The sequence below is a fragment of the Phyllobates terribilis genome, unplaced genomic scaffold (genome assembly GCF_046119375.1).
Source record: "Phyllobates terribilis strain yellow unplaced genomic scaffold, ASM4611937v1 Scaffold_2__4_contigs__length_985480577, whole genome shotgun sequence".
NCBI lineage: Eukaryota > Metazoa > Chordata > Amphibia > Anura > Dendrobatidae > Phyllobates > Phyllobates terribilis.
The window spans coordinates 977,560,265-977,577,608 of record NW_027362762.1 but is presented as its reverse complement, the minus strand read 5'-3'; the positions used below and the strand labels follow the sequence as shown (position 1 = coordinate 977,577,608).

Genomic DNA, 17,344 nt, shown 5'->3' with positions numbered 1-17,344 from the left:
AGGACACTCATTACTGGACCTGAGACCCTGGGTGCATGAAATCACTGAGGACACTAATTACTGGACCGGAGACCCTGGTTGCATGTAATTACTGAGGACACTGATTACCAAACCTGAGACCCTGGGTGCATGTAATCACTGAGGACACTAATTACTGGACTTGAGACCCTGGATGCATGTAATCACTGAGGACACTGATTACTGGACCTGAGACCCTGGGTGCATGTAATTACTGAGGACACTGATTACTGGACCTGAGACCCTGGGTGCATGTAATCACTGAGGACACTAATTACTGGTCCTGAGACCCTGGGTGCAAGTAATTACTGAGGACACTGATTACTGGACCTGAGACCCTGGGTGCATGTAATTACTGAGGACACTGATTACCAAACCTGAGACCCTGGGTGCATGTAATCACTGAGGACACTGATTACTGGACCTGAGACCCTGGGTGCATGTAATTACTGAGGACACTGATTACCAAACCTGAGACCCTGGGTGCATGTAATCACTGAGAACACTAATTACTGGACCTGAGACCCTGGATGCATGTAATTGCTGAGGACACTAATTACTGGACCTGAGACCCTGGGTGCATGTAATCAATGAGGTCGCTGATTACTGGACCGGAGACCCTGGTTGCTTGTAATCACCCAGGACACTGATTACTGGACCTAAGACCCTGGGTGCATGTAATTACTGAGGACACTGATTACCAAACCTGAGACCATGGGTGCATGTAATCGCTGAGGTCACTAATTAATGGACCTGAGACGCTGGGTGCATGTAATCATTGAGGACACTAAATACTGGACCGGAGACCCTGTGAGCATGTAATTACTGAGGACACTTCTTACGAAACCTGAGACCCTGGGTCCATGTAATCACTGAGGACACTAATTACTGGACCAGAGACCCTGGATGCATGTAATTACTGAGGACACTGATTACAGGACCTGAGACCCTGGATGCATGTAATTACTGTGGACTCTGATTACTGGACCTGAGACCCTGGGTGCATTTAATCATTCAGGACACTGATTACTGGACCGGAGAACCTGGGTGCATGTAATTACTGAGGACACCGATTACCAAACCTGAGCCCCTTGGTGCATGTAATCACTGAGGACACTAATTACTGGACATGAGACCTTGGGTGTATGTAGTCACTCAGGACACTGATTACTGGAACTGAGACCCTGGGTACATGTAATTACTGAGGACACTGATTACCAAACCTGAGACCCTGGGTGCATGTATTCACTGAGAACACTAATTACTGGACCTGAGACCTTGGGTGCATGTAATCACTGAGCACACTGATTACTGGACCTGAGACCCTGGGTGCATGTAATTACTGAGGACACTGATTACCAAACCTGAGGCCATGGGTGCATGTAATCACTGAGGACACTAATTACTGGACCTGAGACCCTTGGTGTATGTAGTCACTCAGGACTCTAATTACTGGACCTGATACCCTGGGTGCATGTAATTACTGAGGACACTGATTACTGGACCTGAGACCCTGGGTGCATGTAATCACTGAGGAAACTGATTACTGGACTGGAGACCCTGAGTGCATGTAATCAATGAGGACACTAATTACTAGACCTGAGACCCTGGGTGAATGTAGTCACTGAGGACACTGATTACTGGACCTGAGACCCTGGGTGCATGTAATTACTGAGGACACTGATTACCAAACCTGAGACCCTCGGTGCATGTAATCACTGAGAACACTAATTACTGGACCTGAGACCCTGGATGCATGTAATCACTGAGAACACTAATTACTGGACCTGAGACCCTGGATGCATGTAAGCACTGAGGACACTGATTACCAAACCTGAGGCCATGGGTGCATGTAATCTCTGAGGTCACTGATAATTTGACCGGAGACCCTGGGTGCATGGAATCACTGAGGACACTGATAACTAGACCTGAGACCCTGGGTGCATGTAATCACTGAGGACACTAATTACTGGACCTGAGACCATTGGTGTATGTAATCACTCAGGACACTGATTACTGGACCTGAGACACTGGGTGCATGAAATCACTGAGGACATTAATTACTGGACCGGAGACCCTGGGTGCATGTAATTACTGAGGACACTGATTACCAAACCTGAGACCCTGGGTGCATGTAATCACTGAGGACACTGATTACTGGACCTGAGACCCTGGGTGCATGTAATCACTGAGGTCACTGATTACTGGACCTGAGACCCTGGGTGCATGTAATCACTGAGGACACTGATTACTGGACCTGAGACCCTGGCTTCATGCAATCACTGAAGTCACAGATTACTAGTCCTGAGATATCAGACATGTAGGGGCATTGATGACTGGACCTGAGAACCTGTGTATGCGACCACTTTGAGGCACTGAGGACCAGACTTGAGATCTCAGGTATGTGTGGGAAGTGAATACCAGACCTGAGATCAAGGTCTTCCTGCCTTGTGTAACATTCACAAAACATGCTGTGACAACCTCAAATTCAGAGCAGAGTTCTCCTCCTCTTCCTTTCCAGCCATAGTCGTAGCTGACTCTTTTTTAGGTTTTTCACTTGCAGAAGGTCATGGAGGTAGAAGGTTTATTGCGACTCTTCCCCTGGGCTGGACTCAGTTACATGCTGCTTCTATCAGGTAATTTTGCCCATCTTCCGTCTAGACTGATGGGTTCACAGATTCTTCATGGGATGGGGGTCTGTCAGGATCTTTACAGTGTCAGAAACATATATTTTAACAATGAGAGAAACTAATAGCTACTGAGAAAATAAGGAACAGGTTTAAGACAGGGAAGCGAGAAAATTCTACAGCGCTGTGCAAATTAATCGAGACAAAGCATTTTTTAAGTAAAATCGTAAGTTGGTTACCGGTCAGTGATTCAGATGTTTTGGGGGTGTTTTACAGCTGATGGTACAGGGAGCTTATTTCCTGTTGATGGAACAATGAATTCATCCAAATACCTAGTCGTTTTAAAACGGTTTATTGTGTCATTCATGCGTAAATTTAAAGGGACATTCCAACAAGATTTGTCTCCATGCCACAATTCCAAGTGTGTGAAGAAATCCCTTTAAGAAAATAAAGTAAAAGTGCTGGACTGGCCTGGCAATTCCCCAGACTTAAATCCTATAGAAAATTTGTGGAGCATTGTGGAGAGACGTCTTGGCAAAATGGACTGTACAACCAAAGAACGCATGACAAACCGTGCCATACTAGTGTGGTTCCATGATGAAGAATTGAGGAATTTACGCAAAAACTTGGTAGAATCAATGCCAAAACGCATTGAAAATCTCATATCTGCTAAAGGAGGACATATCTCTTACTAAAATTAGTATCTAACATTTAATTATTAAATATTCAAAAATATGTGTAAGAGGCTAAACAGGAAAGCTGAGGTCCAGAAGAACCAAGACAAGAAAGGAGCACAGGACCCCCTGGTAATAGGGCAGATAGGGGTCATGTCAGATACAGGGTGACCTAATCCCCATCATGGGGATAGAATAATTGTTGGTCATCAAAAATAGTGATATAATATAAGAGGATTGTCAGAGATACAGCAATGGGCAAAAGCTTTAGGCGTATGTGGAGAATGCTGCAGGGTCAGAAGCGTCGGACGTAGAAGAGTTATTCATGTATTCCTAACAATTAACAAAATCAAAAGTGACTGAAGAAAAGAGAAATGGAAATCCCATCACTATCTGGTGACCACCCATCACCTCCATTATCAGTATCTAGTCAATGTCCATTGCCTCTATCATAAGTATCTGGTGACTGCCCGTCTCCTCCACCATCAGTATCTGGTGATTGCCTGTCATCTCCATCATCAGTATCTGGTGACCGCCCATCGCCTCCATCATCAGTATCTGGTAACCACCCGTCGCCTCCATCATTAGTATCTCGTAACCACCCGTCGCCTCCATCATCAGTATCTGTTGATTGCCTGTCATCTCCATCATCACTATCTGGTGACCACCCATCACCTCCATTATCAGTATCTAGTCAATGTCCATTGCCTCTATCATCAGTATCTGATGAAAGTCTGTTGTCTCCATTATCAGTATTTGGTGAACGCCCGTCTCCTCCACCATCAGTATCTGTTGATTGCCTGTCATCTCCATCATCAGTATCTGGTGACCGCCCATCGCCTCCATCATCAGTATCTGGTGATTGCCTGTCATCTCCATCATCAGTATCTTGTAACCACCCGTCGCCTCCATCATCAGTATGTGGTGACCGCCCATCACCTCCATCATCAGTATCTGGTGATCGCCCATCATCTCCATCATCAGTATCTGGTAACTGCCCGTCACCTCCATCATCAGTATCTGGTGATCGCCCATCATCTCCATCATCAGTATCTGGTAACCGCCCGTCACCTCCATCATCAGTATCTGGTGACCGCCCGTCGCTTCCATCATCAGTATCTGGTAACCGCCCATCGCCTCCATCATCAGTATCTGGTAACCCCCCGTCGCTTCCATCATTAGTATCTCGTAACCACCAGTCGCCTCCATCATCAGTATCTGGTGACCGCCTGTCACCTCCATCATCCGTATCTGGTGACCGCCCATCGCCTCCATCATCAGTATCTGGTGATCGCCCATCATCTCCATCATCAGCATCTGGCAACCGCCCGTCACCTCCATCATTAGTATCTGGTGACCGCCCGTCGCCTCCATCATCAGTATCTGGTAACCCCCCGTCGCCTCCATCATTAGTATCTCGTAACCACCCGTCGCCTCCATCATCAGTATCTGGTGATTGCCTGTCATCTCCATCATCCGTATCAGGTGACCGCCTGTCACCTCCATCATCAGTATGTGGTGATCCCCCATCGCCTCCATCATCAGTATCTGGTAACCGCCCGTCACCTCCATCATCAGTATCTCGTAACCACCCGTCGCCTCCTTCATCAGTATCTGGTAACTGCCCGTTGTCTCCATCATCAGTATCTGGCGACTGTCAGACCCCCGGGCGGTCACAAGATACTAATAATGGAGGCGATGGGCAGTTATCAGATACTGATGATGGAGGTGATGGGCGGTCACCAGATACTGATGAGGGAGGTGACAGGTGGTGACCAGATACTGATAATGGAGGTGACGGGTGGTTACGAGATACTGATGATGGAGGTGAGAGGCGGTCACCAGATACTGATTATGTAGCTGATGGGCGATCACCAGATACTGATTATGTAGCTGACGGGCGATCACCAAATACAGATTATGGAAGTGATAGGCGGTCACCAGATACTGATTATGTTGCTGACGGGCGATCACCAGATACTGATTATGTATCTGACGGGCAGTCACCAGATACTGATTATGTAGCTGACGGGCAGTCACCAGATACTGATTATGTAGCTGACGGGCAGTCACCAGATACTGATTATGTAGCTGACGGGCAGTCACCAGAAACTGATTATGTAGCTGACGGGCGATCACCAGATACTGATTATGTAGCTGACGGGCGGTCACCAGATATTGATTATGGAGGTGATGGGCGGTCACCAGATACTGATGGGATTTACATTTCTCTTTTCTTCAGTCACTTTGTATTTTGGTAATGGATAAAACACTTCACTTTCATGGGGAGCTTCATACTTTGCAGCACTTTTCCCACACCTGCCTAAGACATTTGCACAATGCTGTACATGTGATATACCTTTAATCATAGTGATATAAAAGAGGGGTGGTTGTAATAAAAAAAAAAATGATTATAGCCCCCGGGAAAGCCACCAATGGAGATGATCCGCCTGGGGCCACTCATGCCCTTATGGTGATTTTGGGAGCCAACGTCTCTGGGTGAGCATGCGCACAGTCTACATACCGTCCCTGTTTTGCTGTCTGCATATCTTTATGATATTGTGTTAGTTGGTGTTTGTTTCATTCTGGAGGTGCATTGTCGCCCGTTATTACTTTCTACCTGTGCATTATCTCTGTATGCCTGTGTATAGTCTCTTTGGCTCTTCTTCTGCAGATGTATATCATGTAGACATTATCCCTTGAGGTTCTCTAGTTTGCACTCTTGCAGAGGTTTACAATTCTTTATTTGGGCTTTTCTCAAACTAAAGTTGATATATTTGTCTTCTCTGAGCTACGCTAGCACGCCGCAACATTAATCTATGGAGCCCAATGTCTCGCTTTGTAGGTGCATGATATATAATCATTAACACAGGGATATATTATTATTATTATTATTATATTATGGAAGGGGTCACATGAAATAAAATGTAATATGACCCCCATTATAGTGGCATCACACAGTGAAGCTACGAGTGACAGGAAAATGAAAATAGTGATATAACAGATGGTAGAGTGCCCAGTAACTGACAGACTACAGGGAAGAGCTGACTGTAGAGTGCCCAGTAACTGACAGACTACAGGGAAGAGCTGACTGTAGAGTGCCCAGTAACTGACAGACTACAGGGAAGAACAGACTGTAGAGTGCCCAGTAACTGAAAGACTACAGGGAAGAACTGATTGTAGAGTGCCCAATAACTGACAAACTACAGAGAAGAGCTGACTGTAGAATGCCCAGTAACTGACAGACTACAGGGAAGAGCTGACTGTAGAGTGTCCAGTAACTGACAGACTACAGGGAAGAGCTGACTGTAGAGTGTCCAGTAACTGACAGACTACAGGGAAGAGCTGACTGTAGAGTGCCCAGTAACTGACAGACTACAGGGAAGAGCTGACTGTAGAGTGCCCAGTAACTGACAGACTACAGGGAAGAGCTGACTGTAGAGTGCCCAGTAACTGACAGACTACAGGGAAGAGCTGACTGTAGAGTGTCCAGTAACTGACAGACTACAGGGAAGAGCTGACTGTAGAGTGCCCAGTAACTGACAGACTACAGGGAAGAGCTGACTGTAGAGTGCCCAGTAACTGACAGACTACAGGGAAGAGCTGACTGTAGAGTGCCCTGTAACTGACAGACTACAGGGAAGAGCTGACTGTAGAGTGTCCAGTAACTGACAGACTACAGGGAAGAGCTGACTGTAGAGTGTCCAGTAACTGACAGACTACAGGGAAGAGCTGACTGTAGAGTGCCCAGTAACTGACAGACTACAGGGAAGAGCTGACTGTAGAATGCCCAGTAACTGACAGACTACAGGGAAGAGCTGACTGTAGAGTGTCCAGTAACTGACAGACTACAGGGAAGAGCTGACTGTAGAGTGCCAAGTGACTGACAGACTACAGGGAAGAGCTGACTGTAGAGTGCCCAGTAACTGACAGACTACAGGGAAGAGCTGACTGTAGAGTGCCCAGTAACTGACAGACTACAGGGAAGAGCTGATTGTAGAGTGCCCAGTAACTGACAGACTACAGGGAAGAGCTGACTGTAGAGTGCCCAGTAACTGACAGACTACAGGGAAGAGCTGAATGTAGAGTGCCCAGTAACTGACAGACTACAGGGAAGAGCTGACTGTAGAGTGCCCAGTAACTGACAGACTACAGGGAAGAGCTGACTGTAGAGTGCCCAGTAACTGACAGACTACAGGGAAGAGCTGACTGTAGAGTGCCCAGTAAATGACAGACTACAGGGAAGAACTGACTGTAGAGTGCCCAGTAACTGATAGACTACAGGGAAGAACTGACTGTAGAATGCCCAGTAACTGACAGACTACAGGGAAGAACTGACTGTAGATTGCCCAGTAACTGACAGACTACAGGGAAGAACTGACTGTAGAATGCCCAGTAACTGACAGACTACAGGGAAGAACTGACTGTAGATTGGCCAGTAACTGACAGACTACAGGGAAGAGCTGACTGTAGAGTGCCCAGTAACTGACAAACTACAGGGAAGAACTGACTGTAGAATGCCCAGTAACTGACAGACTACAGGGAAGAACTGACTGTAGAGTGCCCAGTAACTGACAGACTACAGGGAAGAGCTGACTGTAGAGTGCCCAGTAACTGACAGACTACAGGGAAGAGCTGACTGTAGAGTGCCCAGTAACTGACAGACTACAGGGAAGAGCTAACTGTAGAGTGTCCAGTAACTGACAGACTACAGGGAAGAGCTGACTGTAGAGTGCCAAGTGACTGACAGACTACAGGGAAGAGCTGACTGTAGAGTGCCCAGTAACTGACAGACTACAGGGAAGAGCTGACTGTAGAGTGCCCAGTAACTGACAGACTACAGGGAAGAACTGACTGTAGAGTGCCCAGTAACTGACAGACTACAGGGAAGAGCTGATTGTAGAGTGCCCAGTAACTGACAGACTACAGGGAAGAGCTGACTGTAGAGTGACCAGTAACTGACAGACTACAGGGAAGAGCTGACTGTAGAGTGCCAAGTAACTGACAGCCTACAGGGAAGAACTGACTGTAGAGTGCCCAGTAACTGACAGACTACAGGGAAGAACAGACTGTAGAGTGCCCAGTAACTGACAGACTACAGGGAAGAGCTGATTGTAGAGTGCGCAGTAACTGACAGACTACAGGGAAGAGCTGACTGTAGAGTGCCCAGTAACTGACAGACTACAGGGAAGAGCTGACTGTAGAGTGCCCAGTAACTGACAGACTACAGGGAAGAGCTGACTGTAGAGTGCCCAGTAACTGACAGACTACAGGGAAGAGCTGACTGTAGAGTGCCCAGTAACTGACAGACTACAGGGAAGAGCTGACTGTAGAGTGCCCAGTAACTGACAGACTACAGGGAAGAGCTGACTGTAGAGTGCCCAGTAACTGACAGACTACAGGGAAGAGCTGACTGTAGAGTGCCCAGTAACTGACAGACTACAGGGAAGAACTGACTGTAGAGTGCCCAGTAACTGATAGACTACAGGGAAGAACTGACTGTAGAATGCCCAGTAACTGACAGACTACAGGGAAGAACTGACTGTAGATTGCCCAGTAACTGACAGACTACAGGGAAGAACTGACTGTAGAATGCCCAGTAACTGACAGACTACAGGGAAGAACTGACTGTAGATTGGCCAGTAACTGACAGAGTACAGGGAAGAGCTGACTGTAGAGTGCCCAGTAACTGACAAACTACAGGGAAGAACTGACTGTAGAATGCCCAGTAACTGACAGACTACAGGGAAGAACTGACTGTAGATTGCCCAGTAACTGACGGACTACAGGGAAGAGCTGACTGTAGAGTGCCCAGTAACTGACAGATTACAGGGAAGAACAAACTGTAGAGTGCCCAGTAACTGACAGACTACAGGGAAGAACAGACTCTGAGTGCCCAGTAACTGACAGACTACAGTGAAGAACTGACTGTAGATTGCCCAGTAACTGACAGACTACAGGGAAGAGCTGACTGTAGAGTGCCCAGTAACTGACAGACTACAGGGAAGAACAGACTGTAGAGTGCCCAGTAACTGACAGACTACAAGGAAGAGCTGACTGTAGAGTGCCCAGTAACTGACAGACTACAGGGAAGAGCTGACTGTAGAGTGCCCAGTAACTGAGAGATTACAGGGAAGAGCTGACTGTAGAGTGCCAAGTAACTGACAGACTACATGGCAGAGCTGACTGTAGAGTGCCCAGTAACTGTCAGACTACAGGGAATAACTGACTGTAGAGTGCCCAGTAACTGACAGACTACAGGGAAGAACTGACTGTAGAGTGCCCAGTAACTGACAGACTACAGGGAAGAGCTGACTGTAGAGTGCCCAGTAACTGACAGACTACAGGGAAGAGCTGACTGTAGAGTGCCCAGTAACTAACAGACTACAGGGAAGAACTGACTGTATAGTGCCCAGTAACTGACAGACTACAGGGAATAACTGACTGTAGAGTGCCCAGTAACTGACAGACTACAGGGAAGAACTGACTTTATAGTGCCCAGTAACTGACAGACTACAGGGAAGAACTGACTGTAGAGTGCCCAGCAACTGACAGACTACAGGGAATAACTGACTGTAGAGTGCCCAGTAACTGACAGACTACAGGGAAGAACTGACTGTAGAGTGCCCAGTAACTGACAGACTACAGGGAATAACTGACTGTAGAGTGCCCAGTAACTGACAGACTACAGGGAAGAACTGACTGTAGAGTGCCAAGTAACTGACAAACTACATGACAGCTGACTGTAGAGTGCCCAGCAACTGACAGACTACAGGGAAGAGCTGACTGTAGAGTGGCAAGTAACTGAGAGACTACATGGCAGAGCTGACTGTAGAGTGCCCAATAACTGACAGACTACAGGGAAGAGCTGACTGTAGAGTGGCAAGTAACTGAGAGACTACATGGCAGAGCTGACTGTAGAGTGCCCTGTAACTGACAGACTACAGGGAAGAGCTGACTGTAGAGTGGCAAGTAATTGAGAGACTACATGACAGAGCTGACTGTAGAGTGCCCAGTAACTGAAAGACTACAGGGAAGAACTGATTGGAGAGTGCCAAGCAATTGACAAACTGCATGGCAGATCTGACGGTAGAGTGCCCAGTAACTGACAGACTACATGGCAGAGCTGACTGTAGAGTGCCCAGTAAATGACAGACTACATGGCAGAGCTGACTGTAGAGTGCCCAGTAACTGACAGACTACAGGGAAGAACTGACTGTAGAGTGCTCAGCAACTGACAGACTACAGGGAAGAGCTGACTGTAGAGTGCTCAGCAACTGACAGACTACAGGGAAGAGCTGACTGTAGAGTGGCAAGTAACTGAGAGACTACATGACAGAGCTGACTGTAGAGTGCCCAGTAACTGAAAGACTACAGGGAAGAACTGACTGTAGCGTGCCCAATAACTGACAGACTACAGGGAAGAACTGACTGTAGAGTGCCAAGTAACTGACAGACTACAGGGAAGAACTGACTGTAGAGTGCCTAGTAGCTGACAGACTACAGGGAAGAACTGACTGTAGAGTGCCCAGTAACTGACAGACTACAGGGAAGAACTGACTGTAGAGTGCCAAGTAACTGACAGACTACATGGCAGAGCAGAATGTAGAGTGCCCAATAACTGATAGACTACAGGCACAGCTGACTTTAGAGTGCCCAGTGACTGACAGACTACTGGGAAGAGCGGACTGTAGATTGCCCAGTTACTGACAGACTACATGGAAGAACTGACTGTAGAGTACCAAGTAACTGACAGACTACAGGGAAGAACTGAATGTAGCGTGCCAAGTAACTGACAGACTACAGAGAAGAGCTGACTGTATAGTGCCCAGTAACTGACAGACTACAGGGAAGAACTGACTGTAGCGTGCCCAGTAAATGACAGACTACAGAGAAGAGCTTACTGTAGCGTGCCAAGTAACTGACAGACTATAGGGAAGAACTGACTGTAGAGTGCCCAGTAACTGACAGACTACAGGGAAGAACTGACTGTAGAGTGCCCAGTAACTGACAGACTACAGGGAAGAACTGACTGTAGCGTGCCCAGTAAATGACAGACTACAGAGAAGAGCTTACTGTAGCGTGCCAAGTAACTGACAGACTATAGGGAAGAACTGACTGTAGCGTGCCAAGTAACTGACAGACTACAGGCAAGAACTGACTGTAGAGTGCCCAGTAACTGACAGACTTCATGGCAGAGCTGACTGTAGAGTGCCCAGTGACTGACAGACTACAGAGAAGAGCTGACTGTAGAGTGCCAAGTAACTGACAGACTACAGGGAAGAACTGACTGTAGAGTGCCAGGTAACTGACAGACTACAGGGAAGAACTGACTGTAGAGTGCCAAGTAACTGACAGACTACAGGGAAGAACTGACTGTAGAGTGCCCAGTAACTGACAGAATACAGGCACAGCTGACTTTAAAGTGCCCAGTGACTGACAGACTACAGGGAGGAGCAGACTGTAGAGTTCCCAGTAACTGACAGACTACAGGGAAGAACTGACTATAGAGTGCCCAGTAACTGACAGATTATAAGGAAGAACTGAGTGTAGAGTGCCAAGTAACTGACAGACGACAGGTAAGAATTTACTGTAGAGTGCCTAGTACCTGACAGATTACAGGGAATAACTGACTGTAGAGTGCACAGTAACTGACAGATTAAAGTAGAGTGCCAAGTAACTGACAGACTACAGAGAATAGCTGACTAGAGTACCCAGTAACTGACAGATTACAGGGAATAACTGACTGTAGAGTGCCCAGTAACTGACAGACTACAGGGAAGAGCTGACTGTAGAGTGCCAAGTAACTGACAGACTACAGGGAAGAACTGACTGTAGCGTGCCCAATAACTGACAGACTACAGGGAAGAACTGACTGTAGAGTGCCAAGTAACTGACAGACTACAGGGAAGAACTGACTGAAGAGTGCCAAGTAACTGACAGACTACAGGGAAGAACTGACTGTAGAGTGCCCAGTAACTGAAAGACTACAGGGAAGAATTGATTGTAGAGTGCCCAATAACTGACAAACTACAGAGAAGAGCTGACTGTATAGTGCCCAGTAACTGACAGATTACAAGGAAGAACTGACTGTAGCGTGCCCAGTAACTGACAGATTATAAAGAAGAACTGACTACAGAGTGCCAAGTAACTGACAGACTACATGACACAGCTGACTGTAGCGTGCCCAGTAACTCACAGACTACAGGGAAGAGCTGACTGTAGAGTGCCCAGTAACTGACAGACTACAGGGAAGAACTGACTGTAGAGTGCCCAGTAACTGAAAGGCTACAGGGAAGAGCTGACTGTAGAGTGCCCAGTAACTGATAGACTACAGCGAAGAGCTGACTGTAGAGTGCCAAGTAACTTACAAACTACAGGGAAGAACTGACTGTATAGTGCCCAGTAACTGACAAACTACAGGGAATAACTGACTGTAGAGTGCCCAGTAACTGACAGACTACAGGGAAGAACTGACTGTAGAGTGCCAAGTAACTGACAAACTACATGACAGCTGACTGTAGAGTGCCAAGCAACTGACAGACTACAGGGAATAACTGACTATAGAGTGCCCAGCAACTGACAGACTACAGGGAAGAGCTGACTGTAGAGTGGCAAGTAACTGAGAGACTACATGGCAGAGCTGACTGTAGAGTGCCCAATAACTGACAGACTACAGGGAAGAGCTGACTGTAGAGTGGCAAGTAACTGAGAGACTACATGGCAGAGCTAACTGTAGAGTGCCCTGTATCTGACAGACTACAGGGAAGAGCTGACTGTAGAGTGGCAAGTAACTGAGAGACTACATGACAGAGCTGACTGTAGAGTGCCCAGTAACTGAAAGACTACAGGGAAGAACTGATTGGAGAGTGCCAAGCAACTGACAAACTGCATGGCAGATCTGACGGTAGAGTGCCCAGTAACTGACAGACTACATGGCAGAGCTGACTGTAGAGTGCCCTGTAAATGACAGACTACATGGCAGAGCTGACTGTAGAGTGCCCAGTAACTGACAGACTACAGGGAAGAACTGACTGTACAGTGCCCAGCAACTGACAGACTACAGGGAAGAGCTGACTGTAGAGTGGCAAGTAACTGAGAGACTACACGACAGAGCTGACTGTAGAGTGCCCAGTAACTGAAAGACTACAGGGAAGAACTGACTGTAGAGTGCCCAATAACTGACAGACTACAGGGAAGAACTGACTGTAGAGTGCCAAGTAACTGACAGACTACAGGGAAGAACTGACTGTAGAGTGCCAAGTAACTGACAGACTACAGGGAAGAACTGACTGTAGAGTGCCCAGTAACTGACAGACTACAGGGAAGAACTGACTGTAGAGTGCCAAGTAACTGACAGACTACATGGCAGAGCAGAATGTAGAGTGCCCAATAACTGAAAGACTACAGGCACAGCTGACTTTAGAGTGCCCAGTGACTGACAGACTACAGGGAAGAGCTGACTGTAGAGTGCCCAGTAACTGACAGACTACGGGGAAGAGCTGACTGTAGAGTGCCCAGTAACTGACAGACTACAGGGAAGAGCTGACTGTAGAGTGCCCAGTAACTGACAGACTACAGGGAAGAGCTGACTGTAGAGTGCCAAGTAACTGACAGACTACAGGGAAGAACTGACTGTATAGTGCCCAGTAACTAACAGACTACAGGGAATAACTGACTGTAGAGTGCCCAGTAACTGACAGACTACAGGGAAGAACTGACTGTAGAGTGCCATGTAACTGACAAACTACATGACAGCTGACTGTAGAGTGCCAAGCAACTGACAGACTACAGGGAATAACTGACTGTAGAGTACCCAGCAACTGACAGACTACAGGGAAGAGCTGACTGTAGAGTGGCAAGTAACTGAGAGACTACATGGCAGAGCTGACTGTAGAGTGCCCAATAACTGACAGACTACAGGGAAGAGCTGACTGTAGAGTGGCAAGTAACTGAGAGACTACATGGCAGAGCTGACTGTAGAGTGCCCTGTAACTGACAGACTACAGGGAAGAGCTGACTGTAGAGTGGCAAGTAACTGAGAGACTACATGACAGAGCTGACTGTAGAGTGCCCAGTAACTGAAAGACTACAGGGAAGAATTGATTGGAGAGTGCCAAGCAACTGACAAACTGCATGGCAGATCTGACGGTAGAGTGCCCAGTAACTGACAGACTACATGGCAGAGCTGACTGTAGAGTGCCCAGTAAATGACAGACTACATGGCAGAGCTGACTGTAGAGTGCCCAGTAACTGACAGACTACAGGGAAGAACTGACTGCAGAGTGCCCAGCAACTGACAGACTACAGGGAAGAGCTGACTGTAGAGTGGCAAGTAACTGAGAGACTACATGACAGAGCTGAATGTAGAGTGCCCAGTAACTGACAGACTACAGGGAAGAACTGAATGTAGAGTGCCCAGTAACTGACAGACTACAGGGAAGAGCTGACTGTAGAGTGCCCAGTAACTGACAGACTATAGGGAAGAGCTGACTGTAGAGTGCCAAGTAACTGATAGACTACAGGGAAGAACTGACTGTAGAGTGCCAAGTAACTGACAGACTACAGGGAAGAACTGACTGTATAGTGCCCAGTAACTGACAGAATACAGGGAAGAACTGACTGTAGCGTGCCCAATAACTGACAGACTACAGGGAAGAACTGACTGTAGAGTGCCAAGTAACTGACAGACTACAGGGAAGAACTGACTGTAGAGTGCCAAGTAACTGACAGACTACAGGGAAGAACTGACTGTAGAGTGCCCAGTAACTGACAGACTACAGGGAAGAACTGACTGTAGAGTGCCAAGTAACTGACAGACTACATGGCAGAGCAGAATGTAGAGTGCCCAATAACTGACAGACTACAGGTGTTAGAACCTTGCTGTTAGGTTTTTTTTCCTTTGCTGGTCACATGACCTTGTTGGCCTATTTAATCCTGCTCCGCCCTTCTGGCTTTGCTGGACTACATTGTATATCTACTTTCTAGCTAGCCTGTGCTCTGTATCTAACTCTGTTAGTTTGCTTGGTCTACGGACCTCTATGTTCTATCTATTTTGTTTGTTCGTCTGTCTGCTACTATTTCTGTTAGGAGGTGTCCCATATTCCTCCCAGTCCTTAGTACTTGTAGGGATTCCCTCCCCACATCTATAGGTCTTCGTACAGACTAGATTAGGACTTTAGCAGGTCTGATCGCAGGATCAGGTTCCCTGTTACATCGTAGGGATTCAGCTGAGTCTTATAGTAGGGACAGATCTCCTCTCTTTCCTTAGCTCTGGTAGCAGAACATAACAGTAAGTCCAGCCTGCAAATTCTCTAAGGAAAGATTTTTTTGTTCCATCATGGTGTCGGTTCAGGATTTGGCTAAACACCTGCAGGGACTCTCTCTGGAGGTGGCCGAGCTCCGTCAGCACGTGAGTAACTGTCCTGGAGCACATTTCTTGGAGCCTAAGGTATGTTTGCCTTTTTTTTTTTTTTGGTGAACACCGAGAATTTTTTTCATTTAAAAATGCTTGCTTATTGTATTTTCGTTTGAGACCTAAGTCCTCTGGGGATGAATCCCAGCGCGTAGGGTTCATAATGTCACTTTTGCGCAAAGAGCCTCAGGAGTGGGCCTTTTCTTTGCAACCTAGTGATACATGCTTCAGATCAGTGGATAGTTTTTTTTCTGCTTTGGGACTATTATATGATGATCCTGACCGTGTGGCATCAGCTGAGACTGAGTTGAGACGTTTAAAACAAGGATCAGGTAATGTCGAAAAATATTGTACTCATTTTCGTCGTTGGTCCACTCAAACAGGGTGGAACGATTCTGCTCTGAAAAGTCTATTTCTTGCTGGGCTCAGTGAAAGGGTTAAAGACCTGCTAATTGCTTATCCTACACCTGAGGATTTGCAACAGGCTATGCAATTAGCTATACGGGTGGATAGAAGACTGCGTGCTAGGGTTAATGAGAGCAAATCCTCTGCTATGTCAGTTTCTGGTTATGAGAATGTGTGTACTAACAGTGGTGAACCGATGGAGATTGGATCGGTGGCACCTCGCTCTCAAGAAAAAGACCGTCGTTTTTCGAAAGGCTTGTGTTTCTATTGCGGAAAATCTGGTCATTTGATTAAAGGCTGTGAGCTTCGGATGAAGAAAGAAAAAAAAATGGTCAGTCACGCCCGTATTGCCTGTTTAAATTCCAAGGGTGTATTTTTAGCTGCTTCCACGATTGCTCAGGAAAAATTAATGGAATTTCGGGTGTTTGTTGATTGCGGGTCTACACTGAATGTAATTGATGGGGGATTCGTGGAAAAACTCAATTTAAAACCTGAACCTTTATCATCCCCCATTGCTGTGGTTTCTGTGGATGGCTCCCCTTTGAAGAATATTACTCTCAAGGTCAGTGAATTTCCTCTCACTATTAATGGTGTTCACCATGAGAAATTGGATTTGGTAGTGTTGAATAACTTGCCTTCTCCGGTAATATTGGGTTTGCCCTGGTTAAAATTTCACAATCCTGTACTGGATTGGTCTACCAGTGAAATTAAATCCTGGAGCCATAAATGTTATGACAAGTGTTGTAACGGGCGTATTGCAGCTTTGGATAGGGGAGAATTGCCTGTTCCTATTCAGGATTTTTGGAGAGTTTTTTCTGAGAAGGAATCGCAGGTTTTGCCTCCCCATAGAGACTATGATTGTTCTATTGAATTTGTCCCTGGAGCGACTCTTCCTAAAAGTCGTTTATTTAACCTTACTATTCCTGAGAGGAAGGCTTTGGAGGAATACATACAGACAAGTTTGGCCGCCGGTCACATTAGGCCCTCTAAGTCTCCTGTGGCGGTTGGATTTTTTTTTGTAAAAAAAAAGGACGGCGGTTTACGTCCTTGTCTGGATTTTCGTGAGATTAACAAAATTACGGTACGCAATCCTTACCCACTGCCATTGATTCCTGATCTGTTTAACCAGTTATTGGGGGCCAAGTGGTTCTCTAAAATTGACCTTAAGGGGGCATACAATCTGTTGCGCATGAAGGAGGGTGATG

General features: G+C 46.8%; 1 protein-coding gene across 2 annotated transcripts in view; it reads left to right on the top strand.

Annotated features, from left to right (window-relative positions):
- The first annotated feature begins 2,529 nt into the window (after nucleotides 1–2,529).
- Nucleotides 2,530–17,344, top strand: part of CD2 (CD2 molecule) — a 161,837-nt gene continuing 147,022 nt past the window's right edge. For both annotated transcript variants that reach the window (XM_073670887.1, XM_073670884.1), the window contains exon 1: nucleotides 2,530–2,654. In XM_073670887.1, coding sequence (XP_073526988.1) covers nucleotides 2,588–2,654 — 67 coding nt within the window. In that variant the 5' untranslated portion in view covers nucleotides 2,530–2,587. The remainder of the gene's footprint in view (nucleotides 2,655–17,344) is intronic.